Source organism: Nerophis lumbriciformis, linkage group LG02 (genome assembly GCF_033978685.3).
Source record: "Nerophis lumbriciformis linkage group LG02, RoL_Nlum_v2.1, whole genome shotgun sequence".
Classification (NCBI taxonomy): Eukaryota; Metazoa; Chordata; class Actinopteri; order Syngnathiformes; family Syngnathidae; genus Nerophis; species Nerophis lumbriciformis.
The window spans coordinates 54669464-54691550 of record NC_084549.2 but is presented as its reverse complement, the minus strand read 5'-3'; the positions used below and the strand labels follow the sequence as shown (position 1 = coordinate 54691550).

Here is a 22087-nt window from a genome sequence, read left to right as displayed (position 1 = left end):
ATGTAAGCAAGACGCACGCAATTATTAGCAGCGGAAGCAGCATGTCTGCGATGTGGATGCACTTTAATATATCTGAGATATACCCGCGGACAGCCATCTACAAAATGTGCAATGTGCAAATATTAAGAGGACAGAGGTGCTCCTTCAAGGACAGAAAGTGTGTGGTGGGCCAGTGTCGGCGATAATACCGAGGCATCGCTCGCACCAGGGCTACGGCGGCTCCTCCAGTACGTATCCCAGCCCGACTGACCCAGAAGCCCTTAAAAACAATCTTTGTCCCGAAATTACGGATCTAACTTGCTGACTTCACTTACCCACCTAGTAATACTGATCACCATGGAGACCCGCTTGGGATATGGGTACCCCCCGGGTCACATTGTACAATTATCAGTAACAAGTGAAAAATAGAGTAAAACGATATAACATTAGAAAATATACATAATACTAATTACTAATAACTAGAGATGTCCGATAATATCGGCAGTCCGATATTATCGGCCGATAAATGCTTTAAAATGTAATATTGGAAATTATCGGTATCGGTTTCAAAAAGTAAAATTTATGACTTTTTAAAACGCCGCTGTACGGAGTGGTACACGGACGTAGGGAGAAGTACAGAGCGCCAATAAACCTTAAAGGCACTGCCTTTGCGTGCCGGCCCAATCACATAATATCTACGGCTTTTCACACACACAATGAATGCAATTATACTTGGTCAACAGCCATACAGGTCACACTGAGGGTGGCCGTATAAACAACTTTAACACTGTTACAAATATGCGCCACACTGTGAACCCACACCAAACAAGAATGACAAAACACATTTTGGGAGAACATCCGCACCGTAACACAACATAAACACAACAGAACAAATACCCAGAACCCCTTGCAGCACTAAATCTTCCGGGACGCAACAGTATACACCCCTCGCTACCCCCTACCCCCGCCCCCCCACACACACAACCTCAACCCCCCCCTCGCCCACCTCAACCTAGGCTCTGTACCGCGGATGTCGTTGTGGCTTGTGCAGCCCTTTGAGACACTTGTGATTTAGGGCTATATAAATAAACATTGATTGATTGATTGATTGATTGATTGAACCTCCTCATGCTCTCTCAGGGAGAGCATGTCCCAAATTCCAAGCTGCTGTTTTGACTCACTTTGTGACTTCAATAATAAATATGGCAGTGCGATGTTGGCATTTTTTTCCATAACTTGAGTTGATTTATTTCGGAAAACCTTGTTACATAGTTTAATGCATCCAGCGGGGCATCACAACAGAATTAGGCATAATAATGTGTTAAATCCACGACTGTATATATCGGTATCGGTTGATATCGGAATCGGTAATTAAGAGTTGGACAATATCGGAATATCGGATATCGGCAAAAAAGCCATTATCGGACATGTCTACTAATAACACAGATGTGTTTTTAAATATATGTATACAATTTTTGGGCTTTTTAAAGATAATATATGCATCATCATAAATCATACAAATTGTATGATTGCATCATACTGACCACGGACCAAAAGCCACAATTATATGGGCAATCTGGAAGAAACCCTGTTCTCAGCTATTAGAAGTAGCTACTTAAACAGGTTTTACGACCGGGGTCCAACTGACGTGAAAGCATTAACGCTAGCTGCTGGGAGCACATCATACAAAAACAAAAAACTGCATTCTCCTACCAGCAGTTGAACTGATTTACCTTCAACCATTCCTAACTACTAAATGGTGGAACAATGGATTCCTTATACAATTAGCAGAAAAAATAGATCCCACTACATTGTCTTTTGTTTGTTTTCTTTACCTAGCAAGTGGCTAATGCTGAATTTCCAGCATGATGGTTGAATCCAAACATGGGACACAAAACATACACTAAACAAGTAATAAAGCACAAGTAAACAAAAGCAGTATAACAACTGCAGATCAATCACTTTCTTTGCCATCTAAAATGTAGAGACAGCAGGAAGATAATTATCTGGCAAAAAGTAAAAATAAGGGGAAGGTAAATACCAGGAGTAGAACCGATGAGGCGGCTGCACAAGTCGGCTACCGGTAGCTTTTTCTTCAGGATAGGAACGATCTTTTCGTCAAAATACTCCATCGCCATGGACGAGATGTCCCTCAACTCCTGGAGTACCTCATGAGCTCTCTGTGGAGATCTGGTGGAGTTCACATACCGCAGCACACGGTAGATCTCATCGATTACCTGAAAACAGAAACAATGCATGACACAATAAACTGGAAATCAGTAATAAGTTAAATGTGAACAGTTTCCATACTAGACAATATATAGGGCCTGTCAAATTATTGGCATTTTTCATCAGATTTATCCCAGTCTAAAAATCAAATAAACATGATAAGTTACCATTTGCAATTATGTGCTTATTTTTAATGTATTGTATTAACAGAAAGATAAACTACATATATATATATATATATATATATATATATATATAGATATATAGATAGATAGATAGATAGATAGATAGATAGATAGATAGATAGATAGATAGATAGATAGATAGTACTTTATTGATTCCTTAAGGAGAGTTCCCTCAGGAAAATTAAAATTCCAGCAGCAGTGTACAGAATTGAGATCAATATAAAAAGTAAAAAGTAAATAATGGGGGTATAAATGGAAACAAAATAGAAAAATACTACAATAACATGATAATTGTACATACATCTCTAATTCTTCTGAACATGGTATGCTGTTTTTTTTGCTATCAATTCTTATTGTTATTAATACAGGCAGAAAAAACCATAACAACAGATCTTTACCAAAACACAAATAAATAACATTGCGGGTAAATTGAAATATTTCACTGGCCCAAAGGAGTCGCTCACCTTTCCAGGGATGAAGCAGCAGAGGTTGGAGTCAACATATTTCATAAAGGTCATGTTTAGAAGAGAAAGGCGTGTCTCCACAGCAGCCAGAATGTCAGCATGACGAGCCAGAGAATGATTTCTACGTTCTGACTCGCGTCTGGAAAAAAATGGAAACACTTGATTTGATTTCAACAGCCGCACATTTATGCTTCACTTCCGATTTTCCATATTTTGATCAATTTAATTTACAGAACGGGACAAACGGTAGAAAATGGATGGATGGAAGAAGACAAAAAATTGAGGTCCATAAGTACCTAAGATTATTTGGTACATACAAAGTTATCATTAATGCACTGCCAATATTAGCAATCAGTCCTTTAAAGCAACAAGAAGGGTAATAGAAATATAACTTTGTATAGTAGTGTAATGATACAACATTTTCACTTCCGATACAATGCCGATTTTGGATCTGTTAGTATTGGCTGATATCAATATTGAACAGAATATTAGCATGAATCCTATATGTATTATGGTGTAGTGTGGAATGTTAGAAAGAGTTTGATCAAGTGAAATTTTTTGAACAGAGAGCAATGGTAGGTTGTAGGGATGTCACGGTATGGAAATTTCTTATCACAGTTATTGTGCCCAAATTTATAACGGTTATCATTATTATCACGTATTTTTAAATGTGCTCAAAATTTGCAAAATGTACCTATTTTTTTAATCAAGTTTTATTTGAAAAAACAAACACATTAAAATGATTTCCTTTGAAGAAGAAACATTATTATAGATAAGAACACTGTACTTGTACCTCAAGTAGAAATTTAATCTGCGTATGAAAACAAACATTAGAAACAAAGTAATATGGAAGTAATAAAAACATAACATAATTAAGTAAAAATAAAAGTGAAAATTATGCAAGATAGCACCTTGTGGACATAGGAGATAAACAAACAAATGTAAAAATTTTGCAAGATAGCACCTGACGTAATTGCACTTTCTGTCCATATAAATAAAAATAGTGTGTTCAAATATGAGATCTAGTACTACACATAGGGCTGCACGATTATGGCCGAAATAATAATTCAGATTATTTTTTATTCATAGTGAAATGACGATTATTAATCAGGATTATTCAATTCATTATGTTAGGTAAAACATTGTAGAGGGTGTGAATGTGATGCCATCATGTAATTTGGAAAGTCTAATAAAAAGGCTATAGATAAACGTTATCAATTATTTAAAGACAAATATTTGTTTTTTTGTTCATTAATAGTATCAATGTGTCAGCTTTTTCTCAATACATTATGTCTTTATCTCTATTTTTATATTTTGTACATGTGCACGCTGTATTGGGATTGATGCATTAAGAGTTTGAGCAGAAATATATTGTATATGAATTAACTATACACAATTAAAAAAAATTACAAAATGCTGTCACATGAATGTTTTTTAAAGTAATACATTTGTGAACAAACCCACAACATTTAAAAACATTGTGTTAACTTTTTGATCTCAATATAAAACACAAAGCAATTTGACTAATGAAGATAAAGTCTAATAAACAAGCTTTGTTCTTCTTTAACAATACCAAGTCTTTCAGCACAACGGTTTGGCCAACAAAAATAAACAGGAGTGATACCTCTCACATCTAATACACAATCTTCACAGCCTGTGTTTAATTTCGAAGAGATGACAAAACATTTTAGCTAGTATGTAAACACTGCAAAAGTTAGCAGCTAAAAAAAGACGAGTGAGCATCCCAGTAAACAAACTAAAGACTTTATAAACAAGTTGTGGCAACGTTACTGACACATCGCCTGCTGCATGTTTCCTCACGTCATTAACGCTCAGTCACAGCAGCAGGACGGTGTGTTGAGAAAATGAAAGCAACATCAAATATTTTTCTCCTCATCGGTATACCTTTATCGTGGGACCAATGCGTTTGTCTCCAATATTGTCCACACCTGTCTCCATCTAATAGCAGCAGTGCGCTCTTGAACGCACCCTGAGACTACAAGGAAATGAAGCGCTCGGCTTCGTTTACTTCGAGAGGAACTCTACGGAGCAAAATCTGTGTAGTGGCTTTCCGCTGCTGTGAGTTTGTTTCCATGAAGTAAGCAATGTTGCCTAAAATGCCTTAATAAATGACGGTTTTTAGGTAATTAAAAATTCAAACGGTATTACTAACCGTCTGAAATTTTACCGCGGTTTATCATTATACCGTTTACCTACATCCCTAGTAGGTAGGCCTGGGATGAAATTCGATATGTCAATTAACCAAACGAAAAATAAAAATGAAGTCGATACCTTTTCCAGCATCGATAATTGCTGCGTACATGCGTGTTTTTACGGGTTTCAAGAGCATTCACTGTTTTCACCGGTTTTAGTAGCTGCGCGAATTGGGGAATGAAAGTTAGGGCGTGAATCCTCTTGTCATTCATTAAGTGCCTTCTTTGCCTTTGCGCGGGGAGGCAGGGTCGCTAGCGTCACAGAGTTCAACGAGTTAGCGTGTAACGAACATAGCTAGCAAACATGTACCGTATTTTCCGCACTATAAGGCGCACCTAAAAACCACAATTTTTCTCAAAAGCTGACAGTGCGCCTAATAACCCGGTGCGCTTTATTACGATTCATTTTCATAAAGTTTCGGTCTCGCAACTTCGGTAAACAGCCGCCATCTTTTTTCCCGGTAGAACAGGAAGCGCTTCTTCTTCTACGCAAGCAACCGCCAAGGAAAGCACCCGCCCCCATAGAACAGGAAGCGCTTCACCCGCCCCCATAGAAAAGGAAGCGCTTCACCCGCCCCCGGAAGAAGAAGAAAAAACGCGCGGATATCACCGTACGTTTCATTTCCTGTTTACATCTGTAAAGACCACAAAATGGCTCCTAATAAGCGATCCGGTTCATAAAAAGACGCAATCTCTCCATCCGCACACGGATTACTACCGTATTTCACAGCAACTGAACCGCACTGTGGAACGGGAGCACGTACGGTGAATATTCGCTCCACAGGGAATGAAGTCATCCTTCACTGTGGTTCTAGCTTGCCATGCTAACTTCCACTCATGGTGATATTCAAAAGGAAGACCTTGCCAAAAGAGACCTTTCCAGCCGGCGTCATCATAAAAGCTAACTCGAAGGGATGGATGGATGAAGAAAAGATGAGCGAGTGGTTAAGGGAAGTTTACGCGAAGAGGCCGGGTGGCTTTTTTCACACAGCTCCGAAGGCGAACACACCTTCACTAAGACGGGCAGACAGCCTCGGACGACATACGCCAACATCTGCCAGTGGATCGTAAATGCTTGGGCAGATATTTCGGTCACAACTGTGGTCCGAGCTTTCCGGAAGGCAGGATTCACAGAACAACAGCGACACTGACTCCCGATGACTTCTACGAGACGGAACCGGCCATTTTGGATCCCGTATTCGCCCAACTTTTCAATTCGGACACCGAAGACGAAGAATTCGAAGGATTTACGAATGAAGAATAACTTCAGAAGGTGAGCGCTATGTTTATTTTGTGTGTTGTGACATTAACGTTAAAGCAACATTATGTTGCTATTGTTCTACACCATTTTGAATTTTACTATGTTTGTGATTGCACATTTGCGTACATTTTGGGACAGAGTTGTTAGAACGCTGGTTTTCAATATATTATTAAAGTTTGACTGAACTATCTGACTGTTTTTTTGACATTCACTTTAGCGCAGCGTTTTTTTGACATTCACTTTAGCGCAGCGTAGGCGCGGCTTTTAGTCCGGGGCGGCTTATTGGTGGACAAAATTATGAAATATGTAATTCATAGAAGGTGCGGCTAATAATCCGGTGCGCCTTATAGTGCGGAAAATACGGTAGACCAAAATTATCACAAAACAAAATGCCACTGCACTAGTGTGGGAATATTTCAATTTAGATGAGACTTTCAACACGGAGGAGCCAGTTTGCTGAATGTGTGCGAATACGACAAACTTGCATGCCCACTTGAAACACAAGCCACCAACTCAGTGTTCCCAACTGGTAAAAGACGTACACATGAACATGGAGAGCCTTTGTCCTGACAGTCCACACTCACTAAAGTGTTTGCTGAACAGGGTCCGTAAAAACGCAACAGTGCAAAATGACGTGCATTCACAGAAAGGGTGGCTCACTACATCTCCAAAAACATGCCGCCATTAAATTATTATGGTTGAAAAACTAACATTTCCAAAAACAGACATTTGTCATGATGGTGTTTCCCCACTTGGAATTTGCCAGACTGTTTTTTCTTTTGCATACAACCTGTTAATACATCTGCTCATACTGCAGTGTTTATATTGTTACACTTTCTGTTTATCATTATTGGATTGTGAGTTAAGTAATGTACAACTGTACCTACATAGTCAATATTGAAGTGCAACTTTGTCGATGCTTTATTTAGCCATACTACTTATTGTTATGGTTGTGTATATTTGAGGGTTCCCCCAGCTCCTCCTTAAAGGGGAACATTATCACCAGACCTATGTAAGCGTCAATATATACCTTGATGTTGCAGAAAAAAGACCATATATTTTTTAACCGATTTCCGAACTCTAAATGGGTGAATTTTGGCGAATTAAACGCCTTTCTAATATTCGCTCTCGGAGCGATGACGTCATCGGGAAGCAATCCGCCATTTTCTCACTTTTGTCGGTGTGTTGTCGGAGGGTGTAACAACACGAACAGGGACGGATTCAAGTTGCACCAGTGGCCCAAAGATGCGAAAGTGGCAAGAAATTGGACGAAATTTGTTCAAAATACGAGGCTGTGGGGAAAGCCGACGAAATGGTCAGTCGTTTGTTCCGCACACTTTACCGACGAAAGCTATGCTACGACAGAGATGGCAAGAATGTGTGGATATTCTGCGACACTCAAAGCAGATGCTGACATCAACTCCAAAACTGGACAGATCAGCTTTCAGGAATAGAGAGCGGATGAGGGTATGTGTACAGAATATATTAATTGATGAAAACTTTATTCATTACTCGCGGTTTTACGTAAATTATTATACATAAACTGTGTTTACCAATAATTTAGCTTAAAAACAATTTTTTTTTTCAATCATTCGAGTACATTCGGGTAGTCTTGTGTAATGCAGTATTTTGTGTCTATTTAGGTATGGTTAACCTGAGTGCTGAAATCGTGGAAAAATATATGTTCTTAGCGCGCCTGAAATGGGCTGTCTGCACTCTCAAAGTGCATGTTGTTGCCAAATGTATTTCATATGCTGTAAACCTAGTTCATAGTTAGTTTCCTTTAATGCCAAACAAACACATACCAATCGTTGGTTAGAAGGCGATCGCCGAATTCGTCCTCGCTTTCTCCCGTGTCGCTGGCTGTCGTGTCGTTTTCGTCGGTTTCGCTTGCATACAGTTCAAACCGATATGGCTCAATAGCTTCAGTTTCTTCTTCAATTTCCTTTTCGCTACCTGCCGCCACACTACAACCATCCGTTTCAATACATGCGTAATCTGTTGAATCGCTTAAGCCGCTGAAATCCGAGTCTGAATCCGAGCTAATGTCGCTATACCTTGCTGTTCTATCCGCCATGTTTGTTTGTATTGGCATCACTGTGTGACGTCACAGGAAAATGGACGGGTGTATATAACGATGGTTAAAATCAGGCACTTTGAAGCTTTTTTTAGGGATATTGCGTGATGGGTAAAATTTTGAAAAAAACTTCGAAAAATAAAATAAGCCACTGGGAACTGATTTTTAATGGTTTTAACCCTTCTGAAATTGTGATAATGTTCCCCTTTAACCTACTTTATTGCTTTTGGTTGTGATTTCTATGAAAGTGCAAACGTTTGCAAATTAATGAGTATATGAGAAGCACTAGACTAACTACAAAACCAAACAAACTCAGATGCACTACGCCAATACAAACTAATCAATTATTAATCTGGGATGGGTTCAGCCTCAGTGTAAGCACTTGTTAAAATCATGAGGTGCACTGGTGTTATACTTACCGAGGAAGTTGAGCTTTGACTTGTCTCTGACACATGCTGTGATAACGCTCCACCTTAAGGAAGCCCTGATTAAGAACACGTTGGCAGATCACATCCATGCGTTTACATACCTGTAGGACACAAACAAGACACACCTAATGTAAAACAGGTGCATTGTAATTGGCTATAAGAATAAAAATGGAAAATATATTTGGTTGATTTTCCACCACATTGAACAGCATAACTCTTAAGTTGACGTGCCTCTGATTGGCCGATTCACATCAACATAAGCTGTTGTCATTGACTTTTGCATACTTGCTTAGTCGTAACAGAGGCTAACAATCACAGAAAAAGTTAAGTATTTGTGCAAATTGAGGTGATTATTCCACATGGGTAATTTTCTCTGTGTAAGGTTATTTTTGTACCAATTGACGAACAAATAGATTGATGACGTAGTTCACATTTTCCGGAAGTGCCTCGACATCGGAACTTTCGGGTCTGTATGAAGACGACGAAAGAATCCACACGCAAAATTTTACATCACAAGACCGTTAAGAAATACACACAGAGGAAAGTTCATTTTACTTTACCTATAAATACAAGCATTTGTATATATGTCTGTCTTTAAAATCCTGAAATATGAAGTCAATCTGTAAATTCCATCAGGGTTTTTGAATGTCCCTTTGAGGCGGGGGGCCATGATGCCGACATATGTGTAACATTTAATTCAGAAAAAACTCCACTATGGTCAGATAGTATCATAGTATAATGTGCAGTTATTCTCTCTACTTGGCATTTTATGATGTCTTAATGTAAATAGATTGTTTTTAGATTGGCTTTTCAAAAAGGTACCTTCTGTTAAAAAGGAAATATGGACGTTAAAAGCTATTTTTCTGCTGGTAATTGTAACGTTTCTACTCAATTTAAATCATACTTGCCAACCCTCCCGGGTTTTCCAGGAGACTCCAGAAATTCAGCACCTCTCCCGAAAACCTCCCGGGACAAATTATCTCCCGAAAATCTCCCGAAATTCAGGCGGACTCAGGTCCATGCGGACCTGAGTCCGCTTTCCCACAATATAAACGGCGTGCCTGCCCAATCACGTTATAACTGTAGAATGATCGAGGGCGAGTTCTTGGTTTCTTATGTGGGTTTATTGTTAGGCAGTTTCATTAACGTCCTCCCAGCACGGTAACAACAACAGCAGTCACGTTTTCGTCTACCGTAAAGCAGTTAGTCTGCCGTAAACCGCAAAGTTGTGACACTCTTAAACAGGACAATACTGCCATCTAGTGCATTTGATGAAAGCACTTTTGCGCGTGCCACACAGCAATGCATCATCAGAGAGGGTGTTCAGCATGGTTAGAAAAATAGTGACAGAGAATAGAACAAGGATGGACAATTCGACCCTTAACTCAACAAGTATATGTGTAAATAAATGAACACTGAAATTCAAGTGTATATATATATAAAATAAAATAAATATATATTTATAGCTAGAATTCACTGAAAGTCATTTATTTATATATATTTATGTATATATATATATATATATATATATATATATATATATACACATATATATATATATATATATATATATATATATATACACACACCGGTATATATATGAAATACTTGACTTGGTGAATTCTAGCTGTAAATATACTCCTCCCCTCTTAGCCACGCCCCCAACCACGCCCCCCAACCACACACCTCCCGAAATCAGAGGTCTCAAGGTTGGCAAGTATGATTTAAATAGGTAAGCTAAAATTTCAAAAAACATAAACCGGTAGTGAAATAAATGACCAGACCACCTAATTTGTATTTCTTCAACAAAACATTAAACTCCATAACATTAAACACTAAAACGATTACAAATTAAAATGGAAGGTAAACATGTTTAAACACACACATTTAAATAGTATGGCTGTTACAAAGATAGAATGGTAAATGGATTATACTTGTCTGGAGCTTTTCTACCTTCAAGGTACTCAAAGCACTTTGACACTATTTCCACATTCACCCATTCACACGCACATTCACACACTCATGGCGGGAGTTTCCATGCAAGGTCACAGGACCCATCTGGAGCAAGGGTCAAGTGTCTTGCCCAAGGACACAACGAACGTGACTAGGATGGTGGTAGCTGGTATGGAACCTGAAACCCTCAAATTGCTCGCACGGCCGCTCTAACACCCGAGCCACGCCGAGAACAATATTTAATGTTTGCCAAAAAATGTATAGTGTCTGTTTTGGTAATGAACAAAGAAAATACAACTTGGCTAAAATATTTAAGTGTGGGTATCAGTAGCCTACTTTTTGAGCAAATTTAACAAAACAGCAAGAATAATAATGATAACTTATAATTTGGGTCACAATAACTTTTTTAGCCATAATATTAATTGTTTTAGTTGTGTACATTTTAGGACCCACCACCCCTTTCTTAACAGAGGGAGAACCTATTTTATTGCTTTTGGCTGTAATTTTTGTCGTTGTGGCTTGTGCAGCCCTTTGAGACACTTGTGATTTAGGGCTATATAAATAAACTTTGATTGATTGATTTTGAAAACAGAGTATGTTTTAAATTGTATTATTTGTTTGTCTTATTAAACGTGGATATTTAAAAGTTTAAATTACAATTACAAAGTCTAAATATATAAGAAATATAAGTTTATTGTATTTGAAAGGGTATACTTACTTTATTATTATGTATCATTATTCCATCAGTGTCTACCAAGTGTACCATGTGAGAAGAAAGGTTATTTGGTTCTATGCTGAAACTTGGATGTTAAGTCACAGTTTCCTTTTAACAAAACGACAAAACTGCTTTTGCAAAAAAACACGCGACTGATAATGAAGAAGCTAGCATTAATACAACTCAACAAAAATCGAGAAAAAATGTTTTTTGAAGACATATTCATTTGTCGATAGTAATCGGTGACAATGTTTTTCTGGACGCAAACGACCATGCACAACTCCTAATCGGCACGCATTAGGAAGAGAAAAATTACGGCGGCCACCGCAACATCATCAGTGAAAACATCAAAAATATGGAAAGATTTCCCCCTTAACACGTCAAACACACAAATAACTAAAAAGAAGACATTGCTTTTCATGGCAGTGCATCTGTTGAAGCGCAGGCATGTCAGACATCCGGAGGATTTGGTCTTTGACTCTACTCTGTAAGATAGTTGGCTTGTTACCTAGCTAACTAACAATAGAGAGAGTTGTGTAAGAAATGTAACTAGGGCTACAAAATGTATACAATTTGAATTAGGATCACAATTTTGGCTTGCAAAATTAACTGAGAGTGATCGTTCGCTGCACAGGTAATCAAACCTTTTCACAGCTGCGTTGGGGGAAAATGCGGCTTGTAATAAAGCTTTGTGAAGCGGCTTCCCCCACACTGGATTCAATTGTGTAGGACAGCAGGTTTTTAAGTAGCCAGTTGTCTTGACTTGTCTCGCCATTGGCACACGCAAAGGGTTGATCAAGGGTTTTCCCCCCTCTCCAGTTCTTCATCTAAACGTCCTGTGGCTATGGTAGGGAAGTCACAGAGGCAGGTCCTGGATGGGACTGGCATCCGCTAGCACGTTTGGCGATGCAGATGTAAAGGTCGTCATGGGGTTAGGATGGAGCGACAGCCTCATTTGGTCGCTATCTGCACGACCGAGCAGCCCTTTTTAACAAACTGTGTTGCTCGCCCCTATCTGAGGCATACTTGCCAACCCTCCCGATTTTCCCGGGAGACTCCCGAATGTCAGTGCCTCTCCCGAAAATCTCCCGGGGCAACCATTCTCCCGAATTTCTCCCGATTTCCACCCCGACAACAATGTCATCTGCTGGTGTCGGTCCACTCTGTTTCCTGAGATCCAGGGTCAACGCAGCCGTCTACCAGCAAGTTTTAGAGCACTTCATGCTTCCTGCTGCTGACCTGCTCTATGGAGATGGAGATTTCAAGTTCCAACAGGACTTGGCGCCTGCACACAGCGCAAAATATACCCGTGCCTGGTTTACGGACCATGGTATTTCTGTTCTAAATTGGCCCGCCAACTCCCCTGACCTTAGCCCCATAGAAAATCTGTGGGGTATTGTGAAAAGGAAGATGCAGAATGCCAGACCCAAAAACGCAGAAGAGTTGAAGGCCACTATCAGAGCAACCTGGGCTCTCATAACACCTGAGCAGTGCCAGAAACTCATCGACTCCATGCCACGCCGCATTAACGCAGTAATTGAGGCAAAAGGAGCTCCAACCAAGTATTGAGTATTGTACATGCTCATATTTTTCATTTTCATACTTTTCAGTTGGCCAACATTTCTAAAAATCCCTTTTTTGTATTAGCCTTAAGTAATATTCTAATTTTGTGACACACGGAATTTTGGATTTTCATTTGTTGCCACTTCAAATCATCAAAATTAAATGAAATAAACATTTGAATGCATCAGTCTGTGTGCAATGAATACATATAATGTACAAGTTACACCTTTTGAATGCAATTACTGAAATAAATCAAGTTTTTCAAAATATTCTAATTTACTGGCTTTTACCTGTGTATATATATATATATAAGTATATATATATATATATATATATATATATATATATATATATATATATATATATATATATATATATATGTGAAGTACTTGAAAATATATATACCCCCCCTTCATCTCCCGAATTCGGAGGTCTCAAGGTTGGCAAGTATGATCTGGGGACGAGCCTAAAAAATGCAGCATAGACTCTGCTCGATCCAAACTACACCCAGACGGGTAACTGTGCCCATCAATACATCCTTTTAGACGTGAGAATAGAAAAAGAAGACCAAAAAACCTGAAGATAGCAACATGGAATATACGTACACTAGCAGACTCCAGAGACCACACTGTCAACCGCCTGCCCTGTCTGGCACACCGCGCTCATTTCAGCTAAAATCAAGAGATACGACATTGTTATTGCTGCCACCAGCAATACACGGCTGGCATCGGAAGATTTCTTTAACATTATCGGTGAGAAATACACCTTCATCTGGAATGGTCTCAACGAAGAGGCCCCCATAATTCATAATGTAGGTTTTACAAAAAGGTTGTCCTGCCTCTGTCACAGTGTTCATTTTGTTGACTAAATATTCTCATAGGCTTGGGCCAGTATTCGATTAGTCAATTGACCGATCGATAAATGAAGAGAAGTAGTTATCTTTTCCATATGCATGTGTTGTTATGGATAACACATGCTAGCCTGATAACATGATAACCCTGCTCAGTGGCCTTGTGGTTAGAGTGTCCGCCCTGAGACTGGAAGGTCGTGACTTCAAGTCATACCAAAGACTATAAAAATGGGACCCATTGCCTCCTTGCTTGGCACTCAGAATCAAGGGTTGGAATTGGGGGTTAAATCACCAAAATTACTCCCGAGCGCGGCCACTGCTCCCCTCACCTCCCAGGGGGTGAACATGGGGAGGGGTCAAATGCAGAGGATAATTTCACTACACTAGTGTGTGTGTGTGTGTGTGTGTGTGTGTGTGACTATCGTTGGGACTTTAACTTTAACTTTTAACAAGAGCGGTCACTCTTTTGCCTATGTTTCAGCAGCTGCGGGCGTTTGTACAACATGCACATAAACAGCAATAATGATAACCGCTGTCAAACTCCCAATGGTTAGTATTACTGTGTTAAATTAAAATGGAAAAAAGTCATTGACAACTGCATGTTGATAAACAACTTATTAAATGAAAATATAGAAAAAAATTACCGGCAGCGGTAAAGTTTAGATGCATGCAAGAAAGAAGAAAGTGAATGAATGATTATAACTGAATAAATGTACATATTCACAAAAAAATGTTTTTTTGTATTATTTTTTTAATGAATTAAGTTACGTTTATGACAACTTTTTTCCAAAACACAATATAAAATGTGAGTTAGGGCTGGGCGATATATCGATATGTGCGATATATCGCGGGTTTGTCTCTGTGCGATATAGAAAATGACTATATCGTGATATCGAGTATACGTTCTCACCCAGTTGCTTTTAGCTGCGGGCATTACACTACAGGCTCTTCCTACTCTTTCTTGTCTCTCCTTCTCACTGACAGCAAGCGCACCTTCTTACACACGTCACATACTGTCACGACATACGTCACATACGTATACGCCCTCGCTGAGCAGAGAGGTAGCAGCATGGCTAACGTTAACTGTGATGCTAGCGGTAATACGAGCGAAAGAAGGTGCGAATCTGGTAACAAATGAAGGAAGAATTAATTCCCCCAAAAAACAGCAGGGGGTCCATCGTCTGGCGGTGGTTTGGCTTCAAGTGGGAATATGTCGAACAGACAACCGTAATTTGTCAATTGTGGAGCAAAAGCGTTGCTATAAAAAGTAGCATTACTGCTAATATGTAGCATCATTTGAAAAGTCCCCTGCTAGTGAATGAAGAGTGCTCACTCCAATCTAATCCACTTTATATATATAGCACATTTAAACAACAAAAATGTTTCCAAAGTGCTGCACAACAATATTAAAAACAATATTTACGTACTCCGCACGTCAACATCTCTGTTCGGTGCCACACGCCCACACCATCAAAATGCCGAGGCAAATATTTCCAAATCAACACCGTATGAAAAAAATTGTGATTTTTTTTTTTGTTGTGATTTCCTTCTCTGCATGAAAGTTTAAAAGTAGCATATATTATTGCAGTATGAAGAAGAATGTTTTAATGTAGACTAGGGATGTCCCGATCCAGGTTTTTGCACTTCCGATCCGATACCGATATTGTTTTTGCACTTCCGATCCGATACCGATACTGACCGATACCGATACTGGCCTATGCGAGCATGTATTAAAGTTTAAAGTTATTTAGCCTACTTAGTTGTGAGAATCATGTTGAAAAGGGTTTTAGTACTCTTGATAACAACTAGCCAGCTGAATTAGGGGAGTTTGAATAATACACAATGGTTGGTAACAAGAAACTGACCTGTTTATTCAAGGATAAACACAAAATAGACAAAATTATACATGACGCTTATTTTTTTTATTTGATTTTGTGCGTGGCATAGATTTGTCGTGCGCAATTGCACAGGCGTGCACCTTAGAGGGAGCGTTGATAGCACGGCTGCGCTAGCATCACAGCTAACGTTAGCCATGCTGCTACCTCTCTGCTCTGGTAGGGCGTATACGTATGTGACGTACGACGTGACAATATGTGACGTATGACGTGACAGTATGTGACGCGTGTAAGAAGGTGCGCTTGCTGTCTGTGAGAGGAAGACACAGGAAAGAGTGAGAAGAGCCTGTCGTGTACTGCCAGCAGCTAAAAGCAACTGCGTGAGAATCCACAGACCTGTGGATGTGTTGAAGGTGTGTTGGAAAATGCGGAACGGAACTTAGGGAGCAGCAGAAAAGTGGAATGTATTATTTAGATAGGTGCGTTGGAAAACATGGACCGGAGTTTTTTAAAAAACTGGATCTGGATCTGCATTTTCCCATGCCTTGCCGATACGCATTTTTTTGGCAAATATCAGCGGCCGATCCAATCCAAATATCGGATCGGGACATCCCTAATGTAGACACATAGAATCATCATACTGCTGTGATTATAAGTATCAAGTGTTAATTCAAGGCTAAGGCAAAATATTGAGATATATATCGTGTATCGCGTTATGGCCCTAAAATATCGCGATATTTAAAAAAGGCCATATCGCCCAGCCCTAATGTGAGTTATAACAGGATAATGCTTACATTTATCATTTGTTTTCAAAACACTTACAAAAAAGTGGGACCCCATTTTGAAAATTCCTAGCGCCGACACTGACTTCCCCATGTATTTTAAGCGTTATATCCCGCCGTCTTCCGGCTTGTATGACATAACTATGTACGAACATAACAATGCACGCGCATTAGCTTTAGGTGTTGTAAGCTAATGATACCGATTTGGATAGCTAGCATTAGGTATCACTGAATGTATATTCTACCATAGCAACATGACTGCAAATTGTTTGTTGCTTCTCTTGGACTGTTTTTTCATTTGTGCACACACTCTCTGCGCATATGTGTTGACGAGACACAATCGTTTTATTTGGGCCGGTAAAATATTGTTACATAAACTTAGTAATTGTGGAAAATACAGACAGTTTTAGCACATACATGTATATGTTTTGTTAAACCACTAATGGTAACATAAGCTAGCCAATGGTGTTCTTGTTATATTGTTTGCAACTTGCTCACTGTTGCATTTTTCAAAGCAAACAGCCCCTTGAAGCTGCGCATACAATGAAATTCACTTTGAACAGTAAAAAAAATAAACACGTAATAACTACGTATTGTAATGCAACTTAATGAGTTTAATACAGCCAGTGGTAAAAACAGCTGACATTACAACGATGACAGGCACCTGCAGCAGCCGCAGCGTTAGACCGCGGTGCTTCACTGGCAAGAATGACCACCAGCACTGCTGCCAAAAATAGGATTCAGTTCACAACCAATCAATGCCATATGCATTTTTGCTGTCAACATATGTATGTGCTTCTCGTGCCACACTTGTTGACTTGTTTTCTAGAACAGCAAGCTAACGGTGTGTCGGATTTATAAAGAGGTGACCAGTAGTGCTAACAGTGCAACACCTTAAAATTGCAAAAAAAAAAGAAAAGGGAATGGCACATCCACTCACCAAGCCAAGTCAAAAAATACATTCATTAATTATATATCAGAGTGTGTGACAACAGAAGAACAAGATGTGAAACTGGTTGCGATATTTTCTTTTTCAAGTGAGAAAGGGCTGCTCTGCAAATTATGCTACGATGCCAAAGTAGCAAGCAAGTTTTCGGAGGGAAAAGTGTGGAGTGACTGGAAGTTGGATTACCTCAAACGTCACATTCAGCATAAAATTCATTTAAATGCAGTTGGAATTGTACAAAGACACTAGATGGGAATGGAAATCGACACAATATTGCAGCAAACCACAAAAAAATGTCATAAGAGGAATGAGCTGTCACAAAAAAGAAAATCTGACCCAGAGCAAGTTAAAATTCCCATTGACAACATTCTACGTGCAATCAAAATACGCCAATGCTTTCAGTTCAACAAATTCATGATCACTTTGCAAAAGTATGTTGCAATACCAGAATGCTGCAGAAACAAAAATGATGCCTTTGAATTAGTAAATTCTATCAATGAAATAGTGCAGAATGACACGATGTGCAATGTTAAAAATGCACCCTGGCACACCCTGATAGGGATGAGAGCAAACATAACAGTACACAAAATGCTTGTCCTACAATACAGGCGGGAAAACTATGTCCACAAAAAAATTTGTTTGGTGGCCTCATCCAGCTGACAACATGCACTGCTCAAGATATTGTACAGAAAATTGTAATTGCTGACCTCTGACGGTGCCTCAGTAATGCTAGGAAAGCACAATGGAGTTGCAGCTATATTAAAGCTGAAAATACCATATTTAACAGAAAAACATTGTGTGGACCCAGAGAGGCCTAGAAAGATGTTGTTTTAAAGTGGGATGCTGAAACTCTTCTGAGAACTGTATATTCCACTTTGTCGGTCCCACGTGAAGAGAAGCAAAATGGAGGACCTCGTAAAGAGTCTTGAGAGGGATGCATTGTCATTTAGGTTCTGAGTGAAGTGTGATGGCTGTCCCGACACCAAGCTGTGAATGCTCTTTTGAGAAACGACACTAGTGATCCGGTGGCAAATTACTGCTACAAAAAGCTGAGTGATTCTAAGTTTAAGGTTATTCTCACAGCTCTGGGAGATGTTTTGGTCGAGCTGGCACTACCTTGAACCCCCTGAACCAGATCTATCAGGCCAGAGTCATCCAGAAGGCAAAGGCCATTCTGGTCAACCCTCAGCACCCTCTCTTCTCAGAATTTAGACTCTTGCCCTCAGGATGCAGGTATGCCCCTAGTAATAGAAAGGCCAAAAACAACAGATACATAAGATCCTTTGTTCCCTCAGCTGTTGACTTTATAAATGAGCTTCTTAAACAAGCTTAGCTGCTATGCAGTCACTTTAGTGGGAAGCGACATGTGATGATTAGTTTTTATTGTATTACATACAAATGTTTTTAGTTTTTAGCTCAATGCCTTCATGATGGTTTTAATGTTGTATGTATTTTATGTATTTGTACCTTGTTTTTACTGTTGTACCTTGTTTTTTACTGTTGTACCTCATTTTTACTGTTGTACCTCATTTTTACTGCTGAACCTTGTTTTTAATGACTACTGCTGCAAACCAAATTGCTCTAGGACAATAAAGATTTTCTAAGTCTAAGTCTTCCTTTCTTTTCTAAGACGCAACCTGACTGTGATGGAAGGACACTGCTTTGCAATGGCAAACATTGAAAAGTTGCTTTCCCAATACTTAAGGGATGAGAAGGATGTTCAGTGGGGTGACCGTGTCAAAGAGGCGATGAGGACCTCATCAGCTGCTGGCAGAAACACCAAAGAGATCACTCTTTTAATCCTCAAGCTCTGTGATCACTTGGATAATCACTTTCCAGAGGTTGAAATTAAAGAGTGGTCTGCATTTCACATCGAAGCACTGAGCTCAGACAATAATTTTGAGTGTGGAGCCACATACAATAGGCCATTTACCACCATACAATAGGCCCTTTTGCACCACACAAACTTTTTCAGGAACTTTCCCAACGGAAACCAAAAACTACCCGGGTATATTTAGTTCTTTGAAGTTCCTCCTAGAGAGGTGGACCTTCTCCAAACTACCCGGAACATTTTCGGGGGTGGGCTGTGCTGTCGAATGCTGATTGGTTGAACACAGTTGGGGGTGTTCCTAAAACCCCTTTTTCAAACACACGACCGCCATAGGAATATACGCGGTGACATCTTTATTTCTATTACAACAAACTTGACAACGGAGAGAAAGAAGAACGAAAGGAGCTTTCAAAACGCAGGAACTTTTGTGGGGCCTCTTTGTGCTGAAGAACTATTTAAAGGGAACATTATCACAATTTCAGAAGGGTTAAAACCATTAAAAATCAGTTCCCAGTGGCTTATTTTATTTTTCGAAGTTTTTTTCAAAATGTTGTCCATCACGCAATATCCCTAAAAAAAGCTTCAAAGTGCCTGATTTTAACCATCATTATATACACCCGTCCATTTTCCTGTGACGTCACATAGTGAAGCCAACACAAACAAACATGGCGCAAGCTATAGCGACATTAGCTCGGATTCAGACTCGGATTTCAGCGGCTTAAGCGATTCAACAGATTACGCATGTATTGAAACGGATGGTTGTAGTGTGGAGGCAGGTAGCAAAAACCAAATTGAAGAAGAAACTGAAGCTATTGAGCCATATCAGTTTGAACCGTATGCAAGCAAAACCGACGAAAACGTCACGACAGCCAGCGACACGGGAGAAAGCGAGGACGAATTCGGCGATCGCTTTCTAACCAACGATTGGTATGTGTTTGTTTGGCATTAAAGGAAACTAACAACTATGAACTAGGTTTACAGCATATGAAATACATTTGGCAACAACATGCACTTTGAGAGTGCAGACAGCCCAATTTTCATCAATTAATATATTCTGTAGACATACCCTCATCCTCTTTTCCTGAAAGCTGATCTGTCCAGTTTTGGAGTTGATGTCAGCAGGCCAGGGAAGCTAGGGTCGATATTCTTCTCTTGATCATCTTCGGTGGCATAAGGGACGGTGTGAGCCAAGACATCCAGGGGGTTTAGCTCGCTCGTCTGCAGGAACAAACTGCCGCCATTGCTTGCCGTGCTCCCGAGGTCCTTTGTCCCTGAATTGCTCACACACTCCGGCAGATTCAATGGGGGTCTGGCGGCAGATTTCTTTGACTTTATCGTTGGAAATGCATCTGCTTTGAGTGTCGCAGGATATCCGCACATTCTTGCCATCTCTGTCGTAGCATAGCTTTCGTCGGTAAAGTGTGCGGAACAAACGTCCAATTTCTTGCCACTTTCGCATCTTTGGGCCACTGGTGCAACTTGAATCCGTCCCTGTTCGTGTTGTTACACCTTCCGACAACACACCAACGAGGCATGATGTCTCCAAGGTACGAAAAACAGTCGAAAAAACGGAAAATAACAGAGCTGATTTGACTCGGTGTTTGAGAAAATGACGGATTGCTTCCCGATGTGACGTCACGTTGTGACGTCATCGCTCCGAGAGCGAATACTAGAAAGGCGTTTAATTCGCCAAAATTCACCCATTTAGAGTTCGGAAATCGGTTAAAAAAATATATAGTCTTTTTTCTGCAACATCAAGGTATATATTGATGCTTACATAGGTCTGGTGATAATGTTCCCCTTTAAGTGTTTTTACTAAGCCGTAGTCATTAAACTATATGCAGTTTATTGTTGTTTTAGTTTTTACAAGCTTCGTTTCGTTACGCGAAGCTACAAGAAGTGGACGGACTCTTTTAAACATATTTACAAAGGAGTATGAAGCCGGACTCGAAGCGGTGACTTCAGCTGCTTACTACTCTGACTTCGTTGGATAAATGTGGGAAAAAAGGAGGCAGCACACGAGTGGAACGAAGGTAAACAACATCAGATATAAACTATTTACTTTATAACATGTTGTAAAATTAGTCAGTCAGTATGTGCACTAAATAAGTGAGATTTCTCGAATAGTTTGGCTCTAAATGAGCCTCCTACAGCCCATGGAAACACCTTAATCCGATCGTGTTCGGTTTTTGAAAAGTCAGACTAACACACCTGGATTATGCGATTGGAAACCAGATCTCTCGAGGTGGGGTGTGCGGCTGAGGGGACCCTTCGTGTCAATAAAAACAGCAACAATTGTAATGAAGAGGAGACCGTTTATTTGCTTCTCAATTTAAAAAAACAGATTATGAAGTGCATCGATGATAGAAAAAAAGAAAGATTTATTTAATAAGGTAGCTAAGGAAATGTTGAATGCAGTCTTAATTCGGATTTCCGGACAAAATATGAAAGACTGATACATGTATTATAAATTACAAGGAGAATAATTAAAGCCTACACAAACCTCTTCACGAAGCATTTCCAAACTGATAAACAGTAACTCTGTATTCTACACAACTGGCAAGATAGTCCAGAACAAGAGCAACCTTTATCTGGAACAATATCCAGTTGGGGCATGAACGCTCTTTTCCTTTGGATTTAAAACTCCATCAACCCAGAGCCTTTTCTGCTTTATGAATTAACTCCTAGAAATTTAAAAGTATTGTTTTCATGATTCTTGGTCCAAAAATTCCTTCGGAAAAACTCTATGCCGTCGGTCTTTTTTTACTTCGGCGAT

At 39.6% G+C, this 22087-nt stretch overlaps 1 protein-coding gene across 1 annotated transcript in view; it reads right to left on the bottom strand.

The window, feature by feature from the left end:
- fbxo28 (F-box protein 28) overlaps positions 1-22087 on the bottom strand; it is a 52322-nt gene that overhangs the window by 11702 nt on the left and 18533 nt on the right. Inside the window, exons 2-4 of the mRNA XM_061969498.1 lie at positions 8828-8937; positions 2858-2996; positions 2021-2216 (exon numbers count right to left, since the gene is read on the bottom strand). Of these exons, the coding sequence (XP_061825482.1) occupies positions 2021-2216; positions 2858-2996; positions 8828-8937 (445 nt within the window). The remainder of the gene's footprint in view (positions 1-2020; positions 2217-2857; positions 2997-8827; positions 8938-22087) is intronic.